Source organism: Sparus aurata, chromosome 10 (genome assembly GCF_900880675.1).
Source record: "Sparus aurata chromosome 10, fSpaAur1.1, whole genome shotgun sequence".
NCBI lineage: Eukaryota > Metazoa > Chordata > Actinopteri > Spariformes > Sparidae > Sparus > Sparus aurata.
Genome location: NC_044196.1, coordinates 30343312 through 30361711, shown reverse-complemented (window position 1 = coordinate 30361711; position 18400 = coordinate 30343312). Strand labels below are relative to the sequence as shown.

The window sequence follows — 18400 nt, the reverse complement described above, 5'->3', positions numbered from 1 at the left end:
CTAGTGAGGAGCAGAAAGAAAATGTGATCGAAGGTCGTCCGACGAGTTTACACAAAGGTTTAGGTTAGAATAAGGTTCGTCTGGGATCTGTTCTGTGGACGCTGTGTGTAGCTTCCGATCGCTAAGACCACGACAGAAATAAACTCATAGAGCAGACGTCACTGTGCCGTCATCCTTACCTTTTTCGGTACAAGGATAAGGATTTTGTTTAAAACATTCAAAAATCGGTTAAACTCATCAACCGAATGTGAAGAAAAAAAACTCCTGACATTCTATCAAAGACGTCTATGTGCTGTGTTGCAGAGATTAAAGTTAGCACGCTAACCAGCTAGCCTGTAGCCACTTTGTAGGTGCTCCAAGCAGTCCAGGCAGAGTCAGCTAACTAGCACGACGGCTAACTAAGCTTACTAGCGAGCGGCAGCTGCAGTTAGACGGACGGGTGCTCGATTCTTAAACATTACACCTTAAAACATATACCAGAAAAATTAAAGGGTAAGTTCACCCAGAGTTGAAAAGAATTCAGTCATCCTGCTGACACAACCAGCTCCACGCAGTCCTAGTGTGTGACTTTAAAGGGATATTCCGGTGTAAGTTTAATCCATGGTCTAACACACCGTGAAACTGTTAGACTCCCTCTCGAGAGATCAAGTTAGCAGACCGCTAGCTAACGTAGTTTTAGCATCTTCAGAAACGACCGCACGACAACAATACATTGCAGTAAATGGGTCCAAATATAAAACCGCCATCAGAAAGCCACAAAAAATGCTCAGATATGTGTCTATATATGTCTGCAAACTTTATCTCTCGAGAGGGAGTCTAACACAGTTTCACGGTGTGTTAGACCACGGATTAAATTTACACCGGAATATCCCTTTAACATGGGGGTGAGCTCATGCTGAGGGGACACGTGCATTAGCTTCCTCTGTGCGTGTGCGACATTAAATCAAGACATCACCCTTGGCTACATGATGGATGAGCGTTTGACGCACTCTCCTCCATTAAGCGATCAATCTCGAGAAGACTTCATGACCGCCATTGTCTCAGAGACCAATCTGCGAGTGAGCATGCACTCGAGGGCTGCCGCTCTCCCGCGTCGCACGTCACGACTAACGAGGAGGGCTCTGCTCAATTAGCTCCGTCGTGGATCTCGGCCAGCGTCACACGATGGAAACTGGGCGCCATCCGCGTATTCATTCCATTAAGAAACAAATGAAAGGCGGAAAAAGGTCTCTCAAAGGCTGCTTTGTGAGGGCCCTTTAATGAAGTAGAGAGCCAGTTGGAGCGATTTGGATATGTGCATAAATTATGAGTGATGTGCTCATCCCAACATTATGGTCACACATTCTGGTTATGCAAGATAATTGGAAATACTTGGAAACCCTGCTCCCTTAAAGATCTCTCCATTATTACTGATCAGAGCAAAGTAAGACCTGCTGCACTGCGTCTACCAAACCTCCCATTTGTTGCCTCAGTCCATTCTCACTCACACAGACAGAACCCCCTCTTTGAACACGACCTGGTTGAAGAACAGCACCGTGTGATCACAAACCCAGAGGCTAAAACTAGTGTGCACAAGCCCCGATTTTACATTAGGCGCGAAAAAAAGCGGCTAGAACCGGTTTGAGATTGGCACCGGTGCATTTGGGGATCGACAGCGTCTGCACTGCCTTCATTAAACTCCAGAGGCATGCCGAACGCTCTGCAACCATGCATTAAATTGCCCGTCACTTATTAGTTTTATTGGCTGCCTTGGGTAGTTGGCTCATTGATCATTATGACTGGGTTCATTACTGAAGCCCGGCACACTGTACCCCTGGTCAGCTCTTAATTATTGATGCGCTCTCACAGACGGGAATAATATTGGACAACATAGATGAATAAGTAAACGCCTTGTTCCTCAGATGTTGGGCTGTTTTCTGAAATATTTCTCTGCGTGAGGAAGCAAGTGAACTGTAATATGTGATTATTTATTTATTGATTTATTGATTTATTGATTTATTTATTATTTATTATTTATTATTTATTATTTATTTCATTCACGTCGGTCCAGTCTCAATCTCAAGATACAGCTGAATCATACCACGCAGAAAAGGAGAGAATCGCAACAAAACAAATGATGATGTTGGGATCATAGTTCAGAAAGAGCTGCCATATTTATTCATTATTTACATGTTTTTTTTCTGAGTAACCATTAAACCACACTGTGCCTGAGCACCTGTAATTTAATTACATTATTTGTGCTGAAACACACGTGACTAGAGAGTTCTGGGCCATTCAGCTTGTGGTTGATGGATCCGTTCGACAGCTGACCTGAACCGAGAAGAAATCTGTTCTTGTGTCTATGTGACATTGACTTATTTTATTTTGCATTCATACAGTTGAAACCAGAAGTTTACATACACTATATGAAAAGACATAATGCTTTTTTTCTCACTGTCTGACATGAAATCAGACAGTCACTTTTCCTGGTTTAGGTCCGTTAGGGTTACCAAAATTATTTCTATTTAGAAAATGCCAGAATAATGAGAGAAGGATTTTTTTAGACAATTTTTTATTACTGTCTTCAAAGTCAGAAGTTTACATACAGTAAGATTACTATGCCTTTAAACAATTTGGGAAAGCCCAGATGATGATGTCGTCTTTGGAAGATTCTGATTTAATTGTTTATTGACAACATTTGAGTTAATTAGAGACACACCTGTGGATTTTAAGGCACACCTGAAACATACGGCTTCTTTGTGTAACATCATGGGAAAGTCAAAGGAAATCAGCCAAGATATCAGGAAGAGAATTGTGTACTTGCACAAGTCTGGTTCATCTGGTCACAAAGTGGCTTAAGGATAACAAAGTCAATGTTTTGTAGTGGCCTTACAAAGCCCTGATCTCAATCCTATTGAAAATGTATGGGCAGAGCTGAAAAGGCATGTGCAAGCAAGGCGGCCTACAAACTTGGCTCAGTTACACCAGTTCTGTCAGGAGGAATGGGCCAAAATTCCTGCCAACTATTGTGAGAAGCTTGTGGAAAGATATCCAAAACGTTTGACCCGAGTCATACAGTTTAAAGGCAATGGTACCAAATACTAATGAAATGTATGTAAACTTCTGACTTTGAAGAAAGTAATAAAAAATTGTCTAAAAAAATCCTTCTCTCATTATTCTGGCATTTAGCTAATAGAAATAATTTTGGTAATCCTAACGGACCTAAAACAGGAAAAGTGACTGTCTGATTTCATGTCAGACAGTGAGAAAGAAAAGCATATGTGTCTTTTTATATAGTGTATGTAAACTTCTGGTTTCAACTGTAGGTTCATATCTGAACCAACCCTAACCCTGTTTAACCAATAAACATGATATGTTCTCACACAAAAACAAGAAGCCGTTGTTTCCACTAAACGTAACAGAACAACTGTTTCTTTATTTGGCAACTTTAAGAAATTGTGCTCCGATTAGGCTTATGCACCAAAAACACCCATCAAAACTATCTGTTTTTTGACATCATTGATGGAAATGGTCGCTCGGGGTCTCTTTAAAATGTCCAGTTGTGTCACATTTACAAATGCTGAAACGTCACGGTGCCTAGCCACAAATGTCCCGTGGTTTAATACATACAGATGTCAAAATGTAGACCTGAACTGTGATCACCACCATCGTCTACTCCAGCTCCTGGTATACAAGCAAAGTCATGTAACATGTAATATGAAAGTGAGATGACATGCACTGGTGGACCCCTGTGGGTAGTAGATAAAACATGATATAGTGTCCTCCAGGTGCCATCTTAGTCAAGTACTTGATAGACGTTCTGTGTATCGGTGCTCCACCACATTAAGCCGGCGCCTCATGGAATTTGATTTGTGCCAAAAAACCAAACAAAACTTCTTAAATGTCAAACAAAAACAGGAATTTGAGAGAACATAAAACTAATTTCAAAAACAAAACTTATAACTTGCAATCAAATAATAATGCATTTTTTTGTTTTGTTTGTTTCTTTTGGCACTAATCTAATTCCATAGCGCCTCGGCCCCTCAGTTTGGTTTCTGACACATTCAGTAGCAACATTTCCTCAGTATATTATGTTAGAGAGCGTCAGCATTACACGTCCCCAGAAACTGTTATTTTTCCTCTCACTATTGGGGCTTTATCGACGTCTAAATCTAAATCTGATGACAGTCGGTGGGTTGTTTGCTCACTTTGTCGGCCGCTGTCAGTCAACTTGGACGAGATCACACCCACACAGTCGTGACGCGGCCTCTTTCGAGCGTTTAACTCTTAATGAAGGATAAAGGACGTTTATTTTTAAATCCAGTCAGGAATTATTTTATGCGCGAGAGGAACACTTTCCGCTGCTTTGACTCACGAGTGATTATTTCTGTGTCGTCTATTTATGAGCCCCTGTGTGATGAGTTCTGGATCACCTCAGTGACGAGCGAACATTCATCCGTCTCGACCCCATTTTGACGCCTACACTCACAACACAATCATTCTCTACAGGTGTGGCAGGATCTCTGATCCGGTGTCAGCATTAAAAAGAAGTTTGGATCGGCTCCAAGTCCAACACAGATGTTCTCGGTGACAAGCCTTCGTGGAAATGTGGAAGTGTTGACGGGCGGCGCAGCAGCTGCCCACCACAGCTGACATGAATCGACTCCACCTGCACGCTGATCATTATGGTATTCTCCTCGTGTGTGTCTGCATCACACGGCGACTTGAAATACAGCGAAGAAGAGTTGTGGTCACTTAGCGTGAGCGATGGCTGTGCGTGAGGTCAGCTGCTAATTGAACCAGTAAATTCTCAGCAGCGCTAACGAGGCGGACTAAGAGGATTCTGTCAGCTGGGGGCCATATTTCACATTTCACATTTCATGTTTCATACACATTTACTGCACCATTAATGTCTGTGAATACTGATCACCATCCATACAGACATATTTAAATGTTTACAGAATACATTTTAGAGCCCTGCCAATAGCCGGCGTACGATGTATTAGCCGTCAAATGCTGTAATATAACACAAAGATATGTAACAAAGACAGAAAGTTAACAGTTTAAAGGGATATTCCGATGTAAGATTAATCCATGGTCTAAATCACCGTGAAACTGTGTTAGACTCCCTCTCGAGAGATCAAGTTAGCAGACCGCTAATTTTAATTTTCCGAGTTTTATCAACCTTAGAAACGACCGCACGACAACAATACACTGCAGTAAATGGATCCAAATATAAACCGCCACCAAAAAGCCACAAATAATGCTCAGAACAGCACCAAACTTCAGCAACAGTACAAATAGTGTCTCAGCACATAGTCCGGGGCATCTAACCTCCGCTAGCTTAGCTGGATTTCTATTGTGAAGCTAAAAACAGATTTCAACTCTCCTCCATCAGCTTCCGGGTCGGTGAAGTCCCGACGCGACGATTACCGAGTGCGGTTAGAAATGCTCAATTCTGTTCTTTTCCCTGTCCGCTCTCGATAATAACTGTTATAGACTGGCAGGTAAGACACATATGAACTTTGATTGCTTTTCCATGGAGTCATAATCATACATTTTCATCCATGAGCCGCGGAACTCTACTGCACTCGGTAATCGACTCGTCGGGACTTCCCGTCAACAGGAAGCTGCTGCAGAAGAGTGGTAAATTTAGTCAGCTTTTCAGTAGAAATCCAGCTAAGCTAGCGGAGGTTAGATGCCCCGGACTATGTGCTGAGACCCTATTTGTACTGTTGCTGAAGTTTGGTGCTGTTCTGAGCATTATTTGTGGCTTTTTGGCGGCGGTTTATATTTGGATCCATTTACTGCAGTGTATTGTTGTTGTGCGGTCGTTTCTGAGGCTGATAAAACTCCGTAAATTAGCGGTCTGCTAACTTGATCTCTCGAGAGGGAGTCTAAAGCAGTTTCATGGTGTGTTAGACCATGGATTAAACTTACACCGGAATATCCCTTTAACATTAGATGTTATTGTCTAATGTACCATCAGGGTATTTAAACTGTGTAACTTCACTCAAATAACACTTCCTTAACAAATGGACCCACACCACCTGCTGCTGAAGGCAATGCGACATGATTGAGAGACACTCGATGGACCAGAGTCTGAGGGGAGACTGTATTGATGGTGTCTGGTCTTTCTTTTGCACTGTCAGCTGGTTCAAACAGAGGTGTGTGTCCTCCTCGGAGCTCCAGACGTGGTATTTTGTCTTGCCCTGGTATTACCTTGCTGGCACAAGATAATAACTTGTCCCTCCTCTGTGTTTGGTGATTTGAAAATGATTGAGAACCTTGCCCAAACTCCTTAGCCTCGCGACTCGTGTAACAATCCCCCGACAGTCATTATCCTGACAAGACTGTAAGAAGAACAACTTAGCAAACAGCACCACGAAACACCCCGAATGACTCAGGGGAGTGAGGTTTTGTGTCAGTGATCAAAGAGCTGTCCTTTTCCTTTGTGCACTGATTACATCACTCAGTGGCACTGACTGTACAGCAGGCTGACGGTATGCAGCAGGAGTTTACATCTTTATTTAACTTCCAACACGGATGCTGTCCCAAAGATGAGCTGCTCAGGGTGCACATGTTCTGATCAGCCTCACACTGACGATGTAAAGGCTTATGTTATTTATCCACCTGAGCACTGTAACTAGAGGAAAGTGCTTTTGATACTCAAGTACTCAAATATGAAAGCCCAGACACAAAACTCAACTCGATCTGCGGACAAATAACACGGCTTTAGACTTTTACAGACTTTATCTTTTGGTCAAAGCAGATGAGTCCACACAGCCCGCATGCAAAGAAGAAAGGTGATGTAGTACAGAGAGTGAGAAGGTCCAAAAAGAGTGAATGTTGGGTTCATGGAAGCTCAGCGCTGACACGGGAGTTCGTAAGCTCAGAAACAGAACATAACAGAACATGACGCACTCTTTTTATCTCAGACTTGATCTTTTCCTCAGCCTGTATCAATCCAGCTGTCAGTGTTGTTTTAGATTTGGCAGTGAGCCAACGCAACGCAACGCAACGCAACGCAACGCAACGCAACGCAACGCAAAGCAACCTTAACTTCAACATGTTCTTCTCCTAACCCCAACCACGTTCTGTAGAACTGCTGCCTAAACCAAACCAAACCGTGACCGTTACACAATATCAACCCCGTGATGAGGTGATGACATCGTCATGTTGATGACAACACTCTGTCCATACTGTGGGAGCCACCGTATGAATGGTCCACTTTTAATTAAAGGGATATTCCGGTGTAAATTTAATCCATGGTCTAACACACCGTGAAACTGTGTTAGACTCCCTCTTGAGAGATCAAGTTAGCAGACCGCTAATTTACGGAGTTTTATCAACCACAGAAACCACCGCACGACAACAATACACTGCAGTAAATGGATCCAAATATAAACCGCCACCAAAAAGCCACAAATAATGCTCAGAACAGCACCAAACTTCAGCAACAGTACAAATAGGGTCTCAGCAAATAATCCGGGGCATTAAAACTCCACTAGCTTAGCTGGATTTCTACTGAAAAGCTGACTAAATTTACCACTCTTCTGCAGCAGCTTCCTGTTGACGGGAAGTCCCGGCGAGTCGATTACCGAGTGCAGTAGAGTTCCGCGGCTCATGGATGAAAATGTATGATTATGACTCCATGGAAAAGCAATCAAAGTTCATATGTGTCTTACCTGCCAGTTTATAACAGTTATTATCGAGAGCGGACAGGGAAAAGAACGGAATTGAGCATTTCTAACCGCACTCGGTAATCGTCGTGTCGGGACTTCCCCGACCCTGGAAGCTGATGGAGGAGAGTTGAAATCTGTTTTTAGCTTCACAATAGAAATCCAGCTAAGCTAGCGGAGGTTAGATGCCCCGGACTATGTGCTGAGACCCTATTTGTACTGTTGCTGAAGTTTGGGGCTGTTCTGAGCATTATTTGTGGCTTTTTGGTGGCGATTTATATTTGGATCCATTTACTGCAGTGTATTGTTGTCGTGCGGTCGTTTCTGAGGTTGATAAAACTCCGTAAATTAGCGGTCTGCTAACTTGATCTCTCGAGAGGGAGTCTAACACAGTTTCACGGTGATTAAGACCATGGATTAAACTTACACCACAATATCCCTTTAAGGTGGATCCTTTCATTCATGTGGATGATTCAGATGCAATAACATTGTCAGAAGCACCTTCCTAACCACCAAATATGCAAATTAGATAAATGATTGGGAGTTATTACCTGCAAGTAATGTCTAATTAGGGTCGTAAGGCCACCTGTAATGACTTGGCCACAGGATGGTTCCCGCTGAGCTTCCCACTCAGCCGGCTCTCCCCCTCACGGTTCCTCATCAGCACTAATAAGTGCCTTTTGTGATCGCTGAACAATATGCGCTCGCTCCTCAGCAGCTCCCTGCAGACGCTGGGGGTTCAGTCAGCTCCATTTGACTGACGTTAACTCGGTTGTAGGAACGCTGCTGCGGCTTCTACAACCTTAAATTTCTGCGCAAGGAGAAATTTGTTCGCGGTGAAGAAACACTGTGTAAAAACTGTTACCTGGCTGGTGGCAGGGCATCTTCTGTGTCTCCTTAACATCTGCAATGCATATGACTGACCTTCACTCATTTACTCCCTGATGAATCAATCCACCAAGGACGCGGCTGAGATGATTGGAAACACGTGGCCAGTTGATTTAATTCCGTTAGCGGTTACACTGAAAGTAACCTTTGTTCATTAGCAAGCGCCACAGGGAACCTTGAAGTTGACAGTTTTAAGAAAAACTGATATAGTATTAAGACAAGGTCATGTTTTTGAGTTGATCCTATATAATGACCACAGATTTACAGTGATGGGCCAAAATCTAAATGAAGATTTAGTCAACAAGAACCTGACTCTGACGATAAGAAGTAAGTACGAAGGCAAAAAAGACTCCACGAAGAGAATACAGTGTGCGCAGAATGATCTCATTATGATGCTTGAATTATAGAGAGAACGGCGCAAAGAGCAAATGGCCGTTTTATGTAATGCACAGCGTCGTTGATTCACTTGACTGCAGGGCGTCAGTGGAGTACATTGTGACGTGATCTCTGCCCCTGCCGGGTGTGATGTGGAGCTCAGGCTTCATTATCTCACCACGCTGTTTTCACTCTGTGTAGAAAAGAAGACGACGCGAGTGTAAATGATCGAACAGTGCGAGTAACGTGGTGCAGATCAGGTCCGAGTCAATGTACAGTGGGGCTTTCCTTTTCCAAATAAAGGCGCTCAGATCTGAAGTGTGCAGTGTTCCCTGTATCTCTGGGTGTGGTTCGGATGCAGGCTCTGTCTTCATTAATTAACTGGGCGAGATAATGACACACTTAACTTTACTCACTGGGTTTTATTCCAGACTCTTGAATCTACTGACACAAGCGTCTTATTCATGAATAAACAGGACACATAAATTATACTATTGAAGCAATAATAATAATAATAATAGTAATAATAGCATCAAGCACATATCAGGAGCAGCTGTGAAGGTCCAGTGACCTCACATCTTTCTATCTGCACACCCCTGGATTTCTCTCATTTCCTTTTTTTGTATTAATTTTATTTATAGCGCAATTTAAGTGACCAAAATACACACAGCACGAGTCAAGAGGTTCACTTACATCAGTGTAAACCAATTAATAAGAAACAGTATGATGTTCGTTTTGGGTAGGTTTCCTACAGAATATAGGGGAAGACAACATTTGCTGAGAGGATGGAAGGACAGAAGGCAGGAAGGGAAGAAGGAAGGAAGGGAGGAAAGAAGGAATGGAGGACAAAAGGCACGAAGGGAGGAAGGAAGGAATGAAGGGAGGAAAGAAGGGAGGGAGGACAGAAGGCAGTAGGGGAGAAAAGAAGGACAGAGGGAAGGACAGAAGTAAGGTCTAAAGGCTGTTGGAGGGCATCTCAGGTTGGGCTTCAAGATTTCTTTGTTTTTCATCATCACTGAAGGAATTGATCAGATTTTGCAGCTTCCCTCTGACTCGTTTTCACACCCGTCCACTAACATGACTGTCCAAACAAACACACATTAGAGCAGGGACACAGGACAGGAGACAGACATTGCTACTGTGCTGATCCACACTGACAGTGGAGACCTATACGAGCCGAGGAGAGTCATCACTTCATCATCAGCGGCTCCATTAAACTAACATGAACATCCAGCTGTGATGGATGTCGGCTCATGTCTCCTCCTGCACAATGAACACTGATCACGCTCTCCTCTCCTCCTCATCTTCATCTTCATCTTCATCTTGCTCTTTCACAAGTTACCTGGTGCAGTATTGGCACAGATGTCGACAGCTTGAGTATCTGTGGATATGGACTAACAAAGCTACAACTTGTTATTTCTGTGTCTGTATCAATAAAGAGAATGAATTACTACTTCAGAGCTGTGGACAGGTGGAGCTGAGCTGCGGTGGTATGGAGGCTACACGGGCAGCTGTGTGAGGTCACCGGTTCAACTCTCTGGACGGGCTCTCAGGATGAGGTAAGACAGTGAGTCATACTCTCACCTCGCTCTGCAACAGATAGGCCAGCTCTGCTGAGGTCGGCTGAAGCGTGTCCGCTTCTATCAGAGAGGAGAGACCAGAGGTTTGACTTGTTTGTCCGTTTGTATAAAAGATAAAGCTGACAGAGCTTACAGTATGAGACACTGATGGACAGATTCAGGTTTGTCCCCAGGTGCTGACCGAGGTATCAACAAAGGATGCTGTCCGGCAGGTTACACAGGAGTATCCACTGAGGTACCACCATCCTGCAGAGCGCCTTCTTTCCTGAGGCTGTTAGACCCCCTGAACTCATCTTCCGCAGCCCAATATATCATTTATAATACATGATGCATAATTCACAGTCCGGGTTCTAGAATGATAATAAAATAAATGAACAAATCTCCTTCTCCACAGTAGTTTTAGGGTTCAACTGTGAATCCCACGTCTGGAAATGTCTCCAAACATTCTGTTTCACACCACACAACCAGCTGGAATGTCCTCAGGTGTCTTTTAACTTATCCAGCGGTGTAGTCGGCCATGTTGGCTCGTATTAACGACACCACCGCCCTCCTCCACCTCCCGATGTAACAGTCAGCTAATAAGCACACGACGTGAACGTGCCGTGCCACGACTGGCACAAATGTCAATGGTTTGTAGAAACGTTTCACTGCGGCGAGTGGGCTGCAGCGCACACACACTCACACACACACAGACACAGACATAACATGTGGATGATGACTTTCATACGGAGACGCTACTCCATACGATCCACCACAGGCCCTGTGCATTCCGTCAGATGTGAGGGGGAGCCTTCCAGAGGCTTGATGTTCTCACGTGGTGTCGTAACAGACCGTCACGTTTCTCTCTTTTCAATCACAGAACTGTGTCTTTTCTCGAGCTGGATGCGCCGACATTTTCCCAAAGGCACTGATAATCTACACTTCTGTACGATTCTTTTAATAAGTCTCGTGAAACGCAGCTCCGCGTCTGTTGGATAACCTGGGAATGAAAAGCAGATATCTTTGGAGGACGAGTGCTTTTAAGGAGATTGGGAGGGATCATGAAAGTTCCCTCCGCTGAAGAGTCCCTTCAGTTAAAGCTCGTCCAAATATAGTTACGAGTCAAGATACTTAACTCCCCCTCCTCCTGTGACTGGATCACACACAGCGCGAAGTGGAAAATAAAAAAAACCGTCTCAGTCTTTTCACCACATTACAACAACGCTCACACCTTCGTGGGTTTTCATGGTTGCCCACAGCGTTCTGTGTGCGCTGTAACTCTCGGCTGTTTGACCTCGTGTTTTTAGAGATCTTTTGTTAATGCCATTTTTTAAAATTGTCTGTTACGAAACATCAAATGTGGAAGGCAACAGTTTGCACGAATGGCGAGAAGATCTCGACCCTTTTGGCTCTCGAAAATGGAAAGGTGTCTACTTGACTTCCATCACAGCGGCGCTCTGCACAGTGCCGCTCTGTTCTGCAGAGCAGAGCAGAGATCAGCCGTGAAACATAGTGATTATCAGAGGCTCTCGCTGATAATCGTTTCAGCGGCCCAGTCGCCAGAACAAAAGTTAGCAAACCATGGATATGTTGAAACAACGCTGTTCTTATGGCGCGGTGACGGTTAGGAGATCACGGTTTGGCCTGAAATACCTGCTGGGTTGCCACAAACACAGCTGAGGCGTCATGAAAACTATTCAGTGGCGTCACACTTACAAATGTTGAAACTTGAACTCCACCTGCTGATATAGAAGCCAGACAACACACGTGATGTGAACGCCATGCGACACCTTTTGTAGAAACGTCAGTAAGGTAAGAAGCCTACAACACGTGCATTTTGGTATTTGGTTAACAGATAAAATGACTTAATTCCACCGTTTTATCAGCCATATGGCGCGTGTGTTTAAAAATGAATAATCGTTGACATGAATCTCTCGACTGAAGATTTCGTCAGATTGTTTAACATTATTTGAAGCAGGTTTATTCTTCTCTCCTCTGTCTGGGTCCCCTAGTGGTTAGGGGGCCCCCGGGCGTGTGCCTGGAATGCCGATGCCTGGATCGAACCCAGCAGCATCAGTTCAGCAGGTTTGCAGAAACGTGACCTGCCAACATTTCGTCCTGGTGCCGGTGCTGGTTTGATTGGAGCAACAAAAACCTGCACAGCGGTGTTTTGTTCCTGTGCAGCAACACCAGCCCCCCCCCGAGGGGCCCCTGCCTTTATAATAGCACTGACACATCAGCCGGCATCTTGCTCAAACTGCACTAAATATGCTATGGATGCTCAGACTGATTCCAACCAGAACCAGAGCACATATACGTGAGCGTGAGCTGTGACAAATGAGGACGTGTGAGGGAGGAGGCGACGCGCAGCAGACTACAAAATCCGACCACAGCTGCAAAATCCCACCGAGCTCCACGTCTTCCCTCAGCTCACCCTCACACACCTCCTCTCCTCTCTCCGCTCCTCTCCAAACATCCAATTCCTGCACTGAGTCTGTGAGCTTTGTGTTCTCATATTTCTGCCTTTTTTTCCCACGAACACCCAAAAAGCATCTTTAAAAACCTCACTGTGAGTGCAGCAACGCTGACCTCCAGTGAGTTGACAGTTAGAGAGAGAAAGAAAATGTGCCAAGACTCTCAGAAGGCATCGTTTATCACTCACACTGACTCACAGAATTGAGATTTGTCTTTAATGTCAACATCAGATGTGTGGACACTGAGGTGATCTGGTTGGTCCGCAGCCTTCAGTCTCTTGCCTCATCACACTCCAACAATATGGGCATAACGCTGTGCGCCGGGGGCGGGGCAGCAGTGGGGAGTTGGATGAGAACAACACATGGGGCATCATTAGGAGCAGAGCGCACCATGCTGACGGAGGGAGAGCTGCGGCTGGACGGAGCGCAACTCCTGACAGCCTGGAGACGCGCGACGGAACCAGCGCGGGAGCGCGTTGTGCTTCTGTGTCACTCACTTAGGCTGAGATGCACATGAGCAACAGGCTCCACAGTGGGAACCTTCTCATCATATTGTCTCCTCGGACGCGCTCCTGGTGGTCGGTAGAGATCTGAACCCATGCCAACATCCAGCCGCTCCTGGATATATACGCGCGGTCGGGATGGATTCGTTCAACGCCAGCGGAATGGACGCGTTCACGGTGATCCACCTGAATTCCTCCTGGAGCGTGGACAGTGGATACTCTCTGGCAGCGATAGCCAGCATCGCTGCCCTCGTAAGTTTCCTCATCCTCTTCACTGTTGTTGGGAATATCCTGGTGGTGATCGCGGTGCTGACGAGCAGGGCGCTGAAAGCCCCGCAGAACCTCTTTCTGGTGTCTCTGGCCACCGCGGACATCCTGGTCGCCACCCTGGTGATGCCGTTCTCGCTGGCGAATGAGCTCATGGGCTACTGGTATTTCGGGAAAGTTTGGTGCGGTATCTATCTGGCTCTGGATGTTCTGTTCTGCACCTCGTCTATTGTGCATCTGTGCGCAATAAGCCTGGACCGCTACTGGTCCGTTACGCAGGCTGTAGAGTACAACCTGAAGCGGACCCCGAAACGCGTCAAGTGCATCATCTTAATCGTGTGGCTCATATCTGCCTTCATCTCCTCTCCTCCTCTCATGTCTATAGAGAGCAACACCGAGATCAGCTCTCTGCCTCAGTGCGAGCTCAATGATGACACCTGGTACATCCTCTCCTCCAGCATCGCGTCCTTCTTCGCCCCCTGCATCATCATGATCCTGGTGTACATCAGGATATACCAGGTGGCCAAAACCAGAACCAGAAGCATGTCGGGAAAGAGTCCCCTGCCGGATGGTGTCACGCAAACTGAGAATGGACTGAGCAAGGCCACCTCCCCTTTCCCCACCGAGAGAGGAAATGGTCACTGTCAGTGCCCGCCTACGCCCAGCCAGCGCACCGTCACCATCGGGAGGCAGACTGAGGATGGAGACATGGAGGAGAGCTCCTCCTCAGAGGGCAAAGGTCACAAGCCCCAGCAACAGGAGTCCCAGGGGGCCAAGAAGGCCGGCCCCAAGAAGAGCTCCCTCTCCAAACAGTCCACCCGCATCTCCAGAGTCAGCAACAAATCCATGGACCTGTTCGCCTCCAGGAGGAAACGACGCCGGAGCTCCATGGCCAGGAAAAAGGTGTCCCAGGCCAGGGAGAAGAGGTTCACGTTCGTCCTGGCTGTGGTCATGGGGGTGTTTGTCGTGTGCTGGTTCCCCTTCTTCTTCAGCTACAGCCTGTACGGTGTGTGCAGGGACTCCTGTAAGATCCCAGACCCGCTCTTCAAGTTCTTCTTCTGGATCGGCTACTGTAACAGCTCCCTGAACCCGGCCATCTACACCATCTTCAACCGGGACTTCAGGCGAGCCTTTCAGAAGATCCTCTGCAAGTCGTGGAAAAAGTCCTTTTAAGGCCCGAGGCAGAACTGCTGCTCCACCATGACAATCTTAAAGGAAATATCGAAAAGACAAAGAAGCCTGTTTTTGTCTTTTACTGCCACTTGGTACTCACTGTTCAGTCTCATCGTCCTGCTGTAACTCAGTCGTGGCTGTGCACACCCTGCTGGGTGGCTCCACAAACTTCAACATACAGTATCTTTCTTCTTTACTCCTGCTGACGTGTGCTGTGAAGCTTTATAGTGTGCCGTCACTGATCAAGCTCTTAACACATCCACAAACATACGCACATGGCCGGATTTATCTGCTAGGCGGCCCGAGGGCAAAGATGAGCTCCTTGGCCCCCCTGAACCCCCCCCCCCCTTCTTCCTCCCACTCTCTGTGCAATGTGTATCTGTATGGTCATTTCATTCTATATTGATTAAGTAATATGCATCAAACATAAGCACAAAACTGAGATAATTAAGGTTTGTTTAACTACACGCGGGGGTTGTTTTCAGCACAGCTTGATCTGAGACAAATGCTAACTGGCTCTCTTGCTGTGAGTTAGATGAGAGGCTTGATGTCGCTGTCAGGGCCTGTGAGGTGAATATGCAGCCTAGCTGGAGCAAGCCACCGGTTAGCTTAGCTTAGCTTAGCTTAGCTTAGCTTAGATATCCTGTTTGTCTAAATGGTATACAACCAAAGCGTAGAAACAACAATTAGCTGTTTTACAGTGGGTTAGCTCATGTGCTGTTCTTGGCCAGGACCAGTCGCTAGGCAACCAGAGGAGAATATTCAAGTCCTGTTAAAATGTTTGTTTTTATACTTCAGATTTTCTACAGAGTGAACAAACAACAGCCCGCTCTCATTAGACACAAGCATACAGATCGACTGTGCAAGCAGCTTATTATGACCCGTACGGCGGCCTCTAGTGGCTTAAATGATTATTACAGCAGCAAATTAGGATGTCAGTCGAGGTAGGATGAAGAGAAGGAGGGATTCAGGCATGAGTCAGGTTAAATAAGGACAGGACTTTCACTCAGTGGCTGTGTTGCATTGTGGGTAATGTAGGCATGTGGTTCTATAATAAGAATGTGTGGAATTAAAATGCCTGTGTCTGATTCTGCTGTATGGATTTTGATAATTTGTGTCCATAATGAGTCCAACAGTGTTACAGGAGGGGGAACTGCTACATTACCCATAATGCAATGTAGACACTGAGTGACATCATCAGTGGCAGAATTGGATGTGGATCATGAAATGTGAGGGAAGAAGAAGTAGTCACGTGCAGTGTGTTTATGTTCTCGGCTAGGCTACTTGTTAGCCGGTGTGTTTGCCAGTTTTTAAAAGGTAAGTCTGAGGAGCCACACAGTAAGGATGATAAAAAAAAAAATGTATGATCTTTTTCTAATTGCATCACAACCCTTTGAACTGGATTGAATCATGTGATGCTGTTTTGTTGTTAATGCTCTTTATGCTAAGCTCAGCTAATCGTCTGCCGGCTACATAGTTACTGTACGGCCATAACAGTGGCATCGATCTTCTCATTTAACACTCGGCAAGAACGAGAGTGAGCATATTTCACTAAATGTCAGACTATTCCCTCAAGGTAAGCTGATAAAGCAGAACCCACTTCATGCTTCAGTTCTGCTTTAGTTCTGCATATTTATTAAAAAAGGTCTCAATGCACTTGCACAAACCAGTTCACGCCTGAAGCTGTTGGCGCTCACTGGAGTTCTGGGGTCCCGGGGAAGCCCAGGTTGATAAATCGGGGGTTTCCAGCCTTTAACGTCTGTTTTCCCTAAAGTTGAATCTCAGCTGACGTGTGAACCCTCAGTATTCCTGCCTTAAATGATTTAAATAAAATGATTTTTAGAAGCCTTAAAGGCTAAAAAAACAGCTGTCTAGTGTTTCATGTCCGGTATTATATAAGAAAAAGGGAATTATTGGAGAGAAGTGAGAAAATATGAATTAACAAATGATGTTATAGAATTATCTTGGTATCCTCTTCAGGGGTCCCGACCTGTAGGAAATGTGTGTTTTGTCTGCTTGTCATGATGTTGTCGGCCATGTGAGCTTTCACAGCTTTTTAAGAGGATCTCTGCTGTAAACGGACTCCAGAGCAGCAGAGTGAACGAACACCAGATCCACTCTGTGTTTAAAGCACCCGGATGAACCCGAGTGTCGTCACGGCGGTTCATAACACAGATGACAAACGGCAAAGCACAAAAAGCAGACTAAATCACCACAGAGTCTGTGTTCTGACCTCTGATTGGACTTTAAAAGGGTTGAGACGGCACTGAGAAGGGCTGACGCTCCAGACTATAAGCTAAATTATTTTTACGACGTGCACAAGAGGTCGTTTTCGTCACAGTGGCCATAAACCACTGATGTTTTGCATTGACTCTTTCAGAATCTACCTCTCTGTTCGACGAGTTCATGTATTATTTGCTGCTGTTTTCGCTTTTATGTTTTGCAAAGTGCAGTTCACATCTGTCCTCTGCTTGAGCTGTCTGCTGTCGTGCAAAAATAAAAAAAAAAAAAAGAAAAAGAAAATGAAGACGTCTCATTTGAACCTTTGGTGTGACGGTGATTGTTGGATCGTTGGAAAGACAAACCGAGAAATGTTTTGGAGGGTTCCTCTCATTTTTCTGTCCCGTTTGAACGAAGTGTGCTCCATGACGACAGGATTACTGATGGGGTTCCGCTGGCTTTGGTGAGCGGCTGCGTCTGGAGTTTAAAAATAGGATTTATTTTTCTTTGAAGCAAAAGGTCTTTCCCTGACAAAGTTCACGATCCTCAGGATAAAAGTCTGAGCCTGTCGCTGGCAGAATGGAGCCCATTTAGGCGACGTACACAAGTGCAAGTCTGTTTTATAATATAAAAAAAAAATACCGAAATGACCCTTTCATCCAGACAATAATGCATTCTCAGCAGAGTGAGTTTGAGTATGCCATGATGTCTCTGTGATGGACGGCAGCCATGCTTGTTTCGGGTTGTTGGTGACCTTTCAGCACCGCAGGTCTGATGTGGGCTCCGGCTGCCTCAGATCACAATGCTCCCCTGAGTCCCTGTGGGCAGGACCAAGGTGAACCTGAACTCCCAACACCAGAGTCCTGTTGTTTCCCCAGACTTGTCCGCTGTGGCCAGGAGACATTTGTTGATTCACGTCCTACGCTTCAAAAACAGAGCAACATAAGAACAACAGTGTTCTCACCTGTTCAAATGTTTGCATGTAAACGGGTGTAAACAGCCGGCACATATCTCCCTGTCACCAGTCTGTGATTTCTATTTAACAACAGCCAGAACAAACAAAATAAAAAGTGTGGCGTCATGTTCAAATTGTCAACAGCTCTTAAACCTTTGTGCAGCGGTGGATCGGATGAACAGTGCTGTTCTCTAACAGACGTACAGGTTTAGTGAGGACAGCTCCGTCTTCACTGGGACAAATAAAACACACGTGGCTGCACATTAACTCCAGACGTCCTCCAGAGTCACAAAACAATGTGCTTTAATAGGGGAATTGGGATCGA

At 45.3% G+C, this 18400-nt stretch overlaps 1 protein-coding gene across 1 annotated transcript; it reads left to right on the top strand.

Annotated features, from left to right (window-relative positions):
* Positions 1 to 12803: 12803 nt before the first annotated feature.
* Positions 12804 to 17659, top strand: LOC115589719 (alpha-2 adrenergic receptor). Its single transcript, XM_030430818.1, has one exon. The coding sequence runs from the start codon at positions 13599 to 13601 to the stop codon at positions 14898 to 14900; it is 1302 nt and encodes a 433-aa protein (XP_030286678.1). The 5' UTR covers positions 12804 to 13598; the 3' UTR covers positions 14901 to 17659.
* Positions 17660 to 18400: the final 741 nt, after the last annotated feature.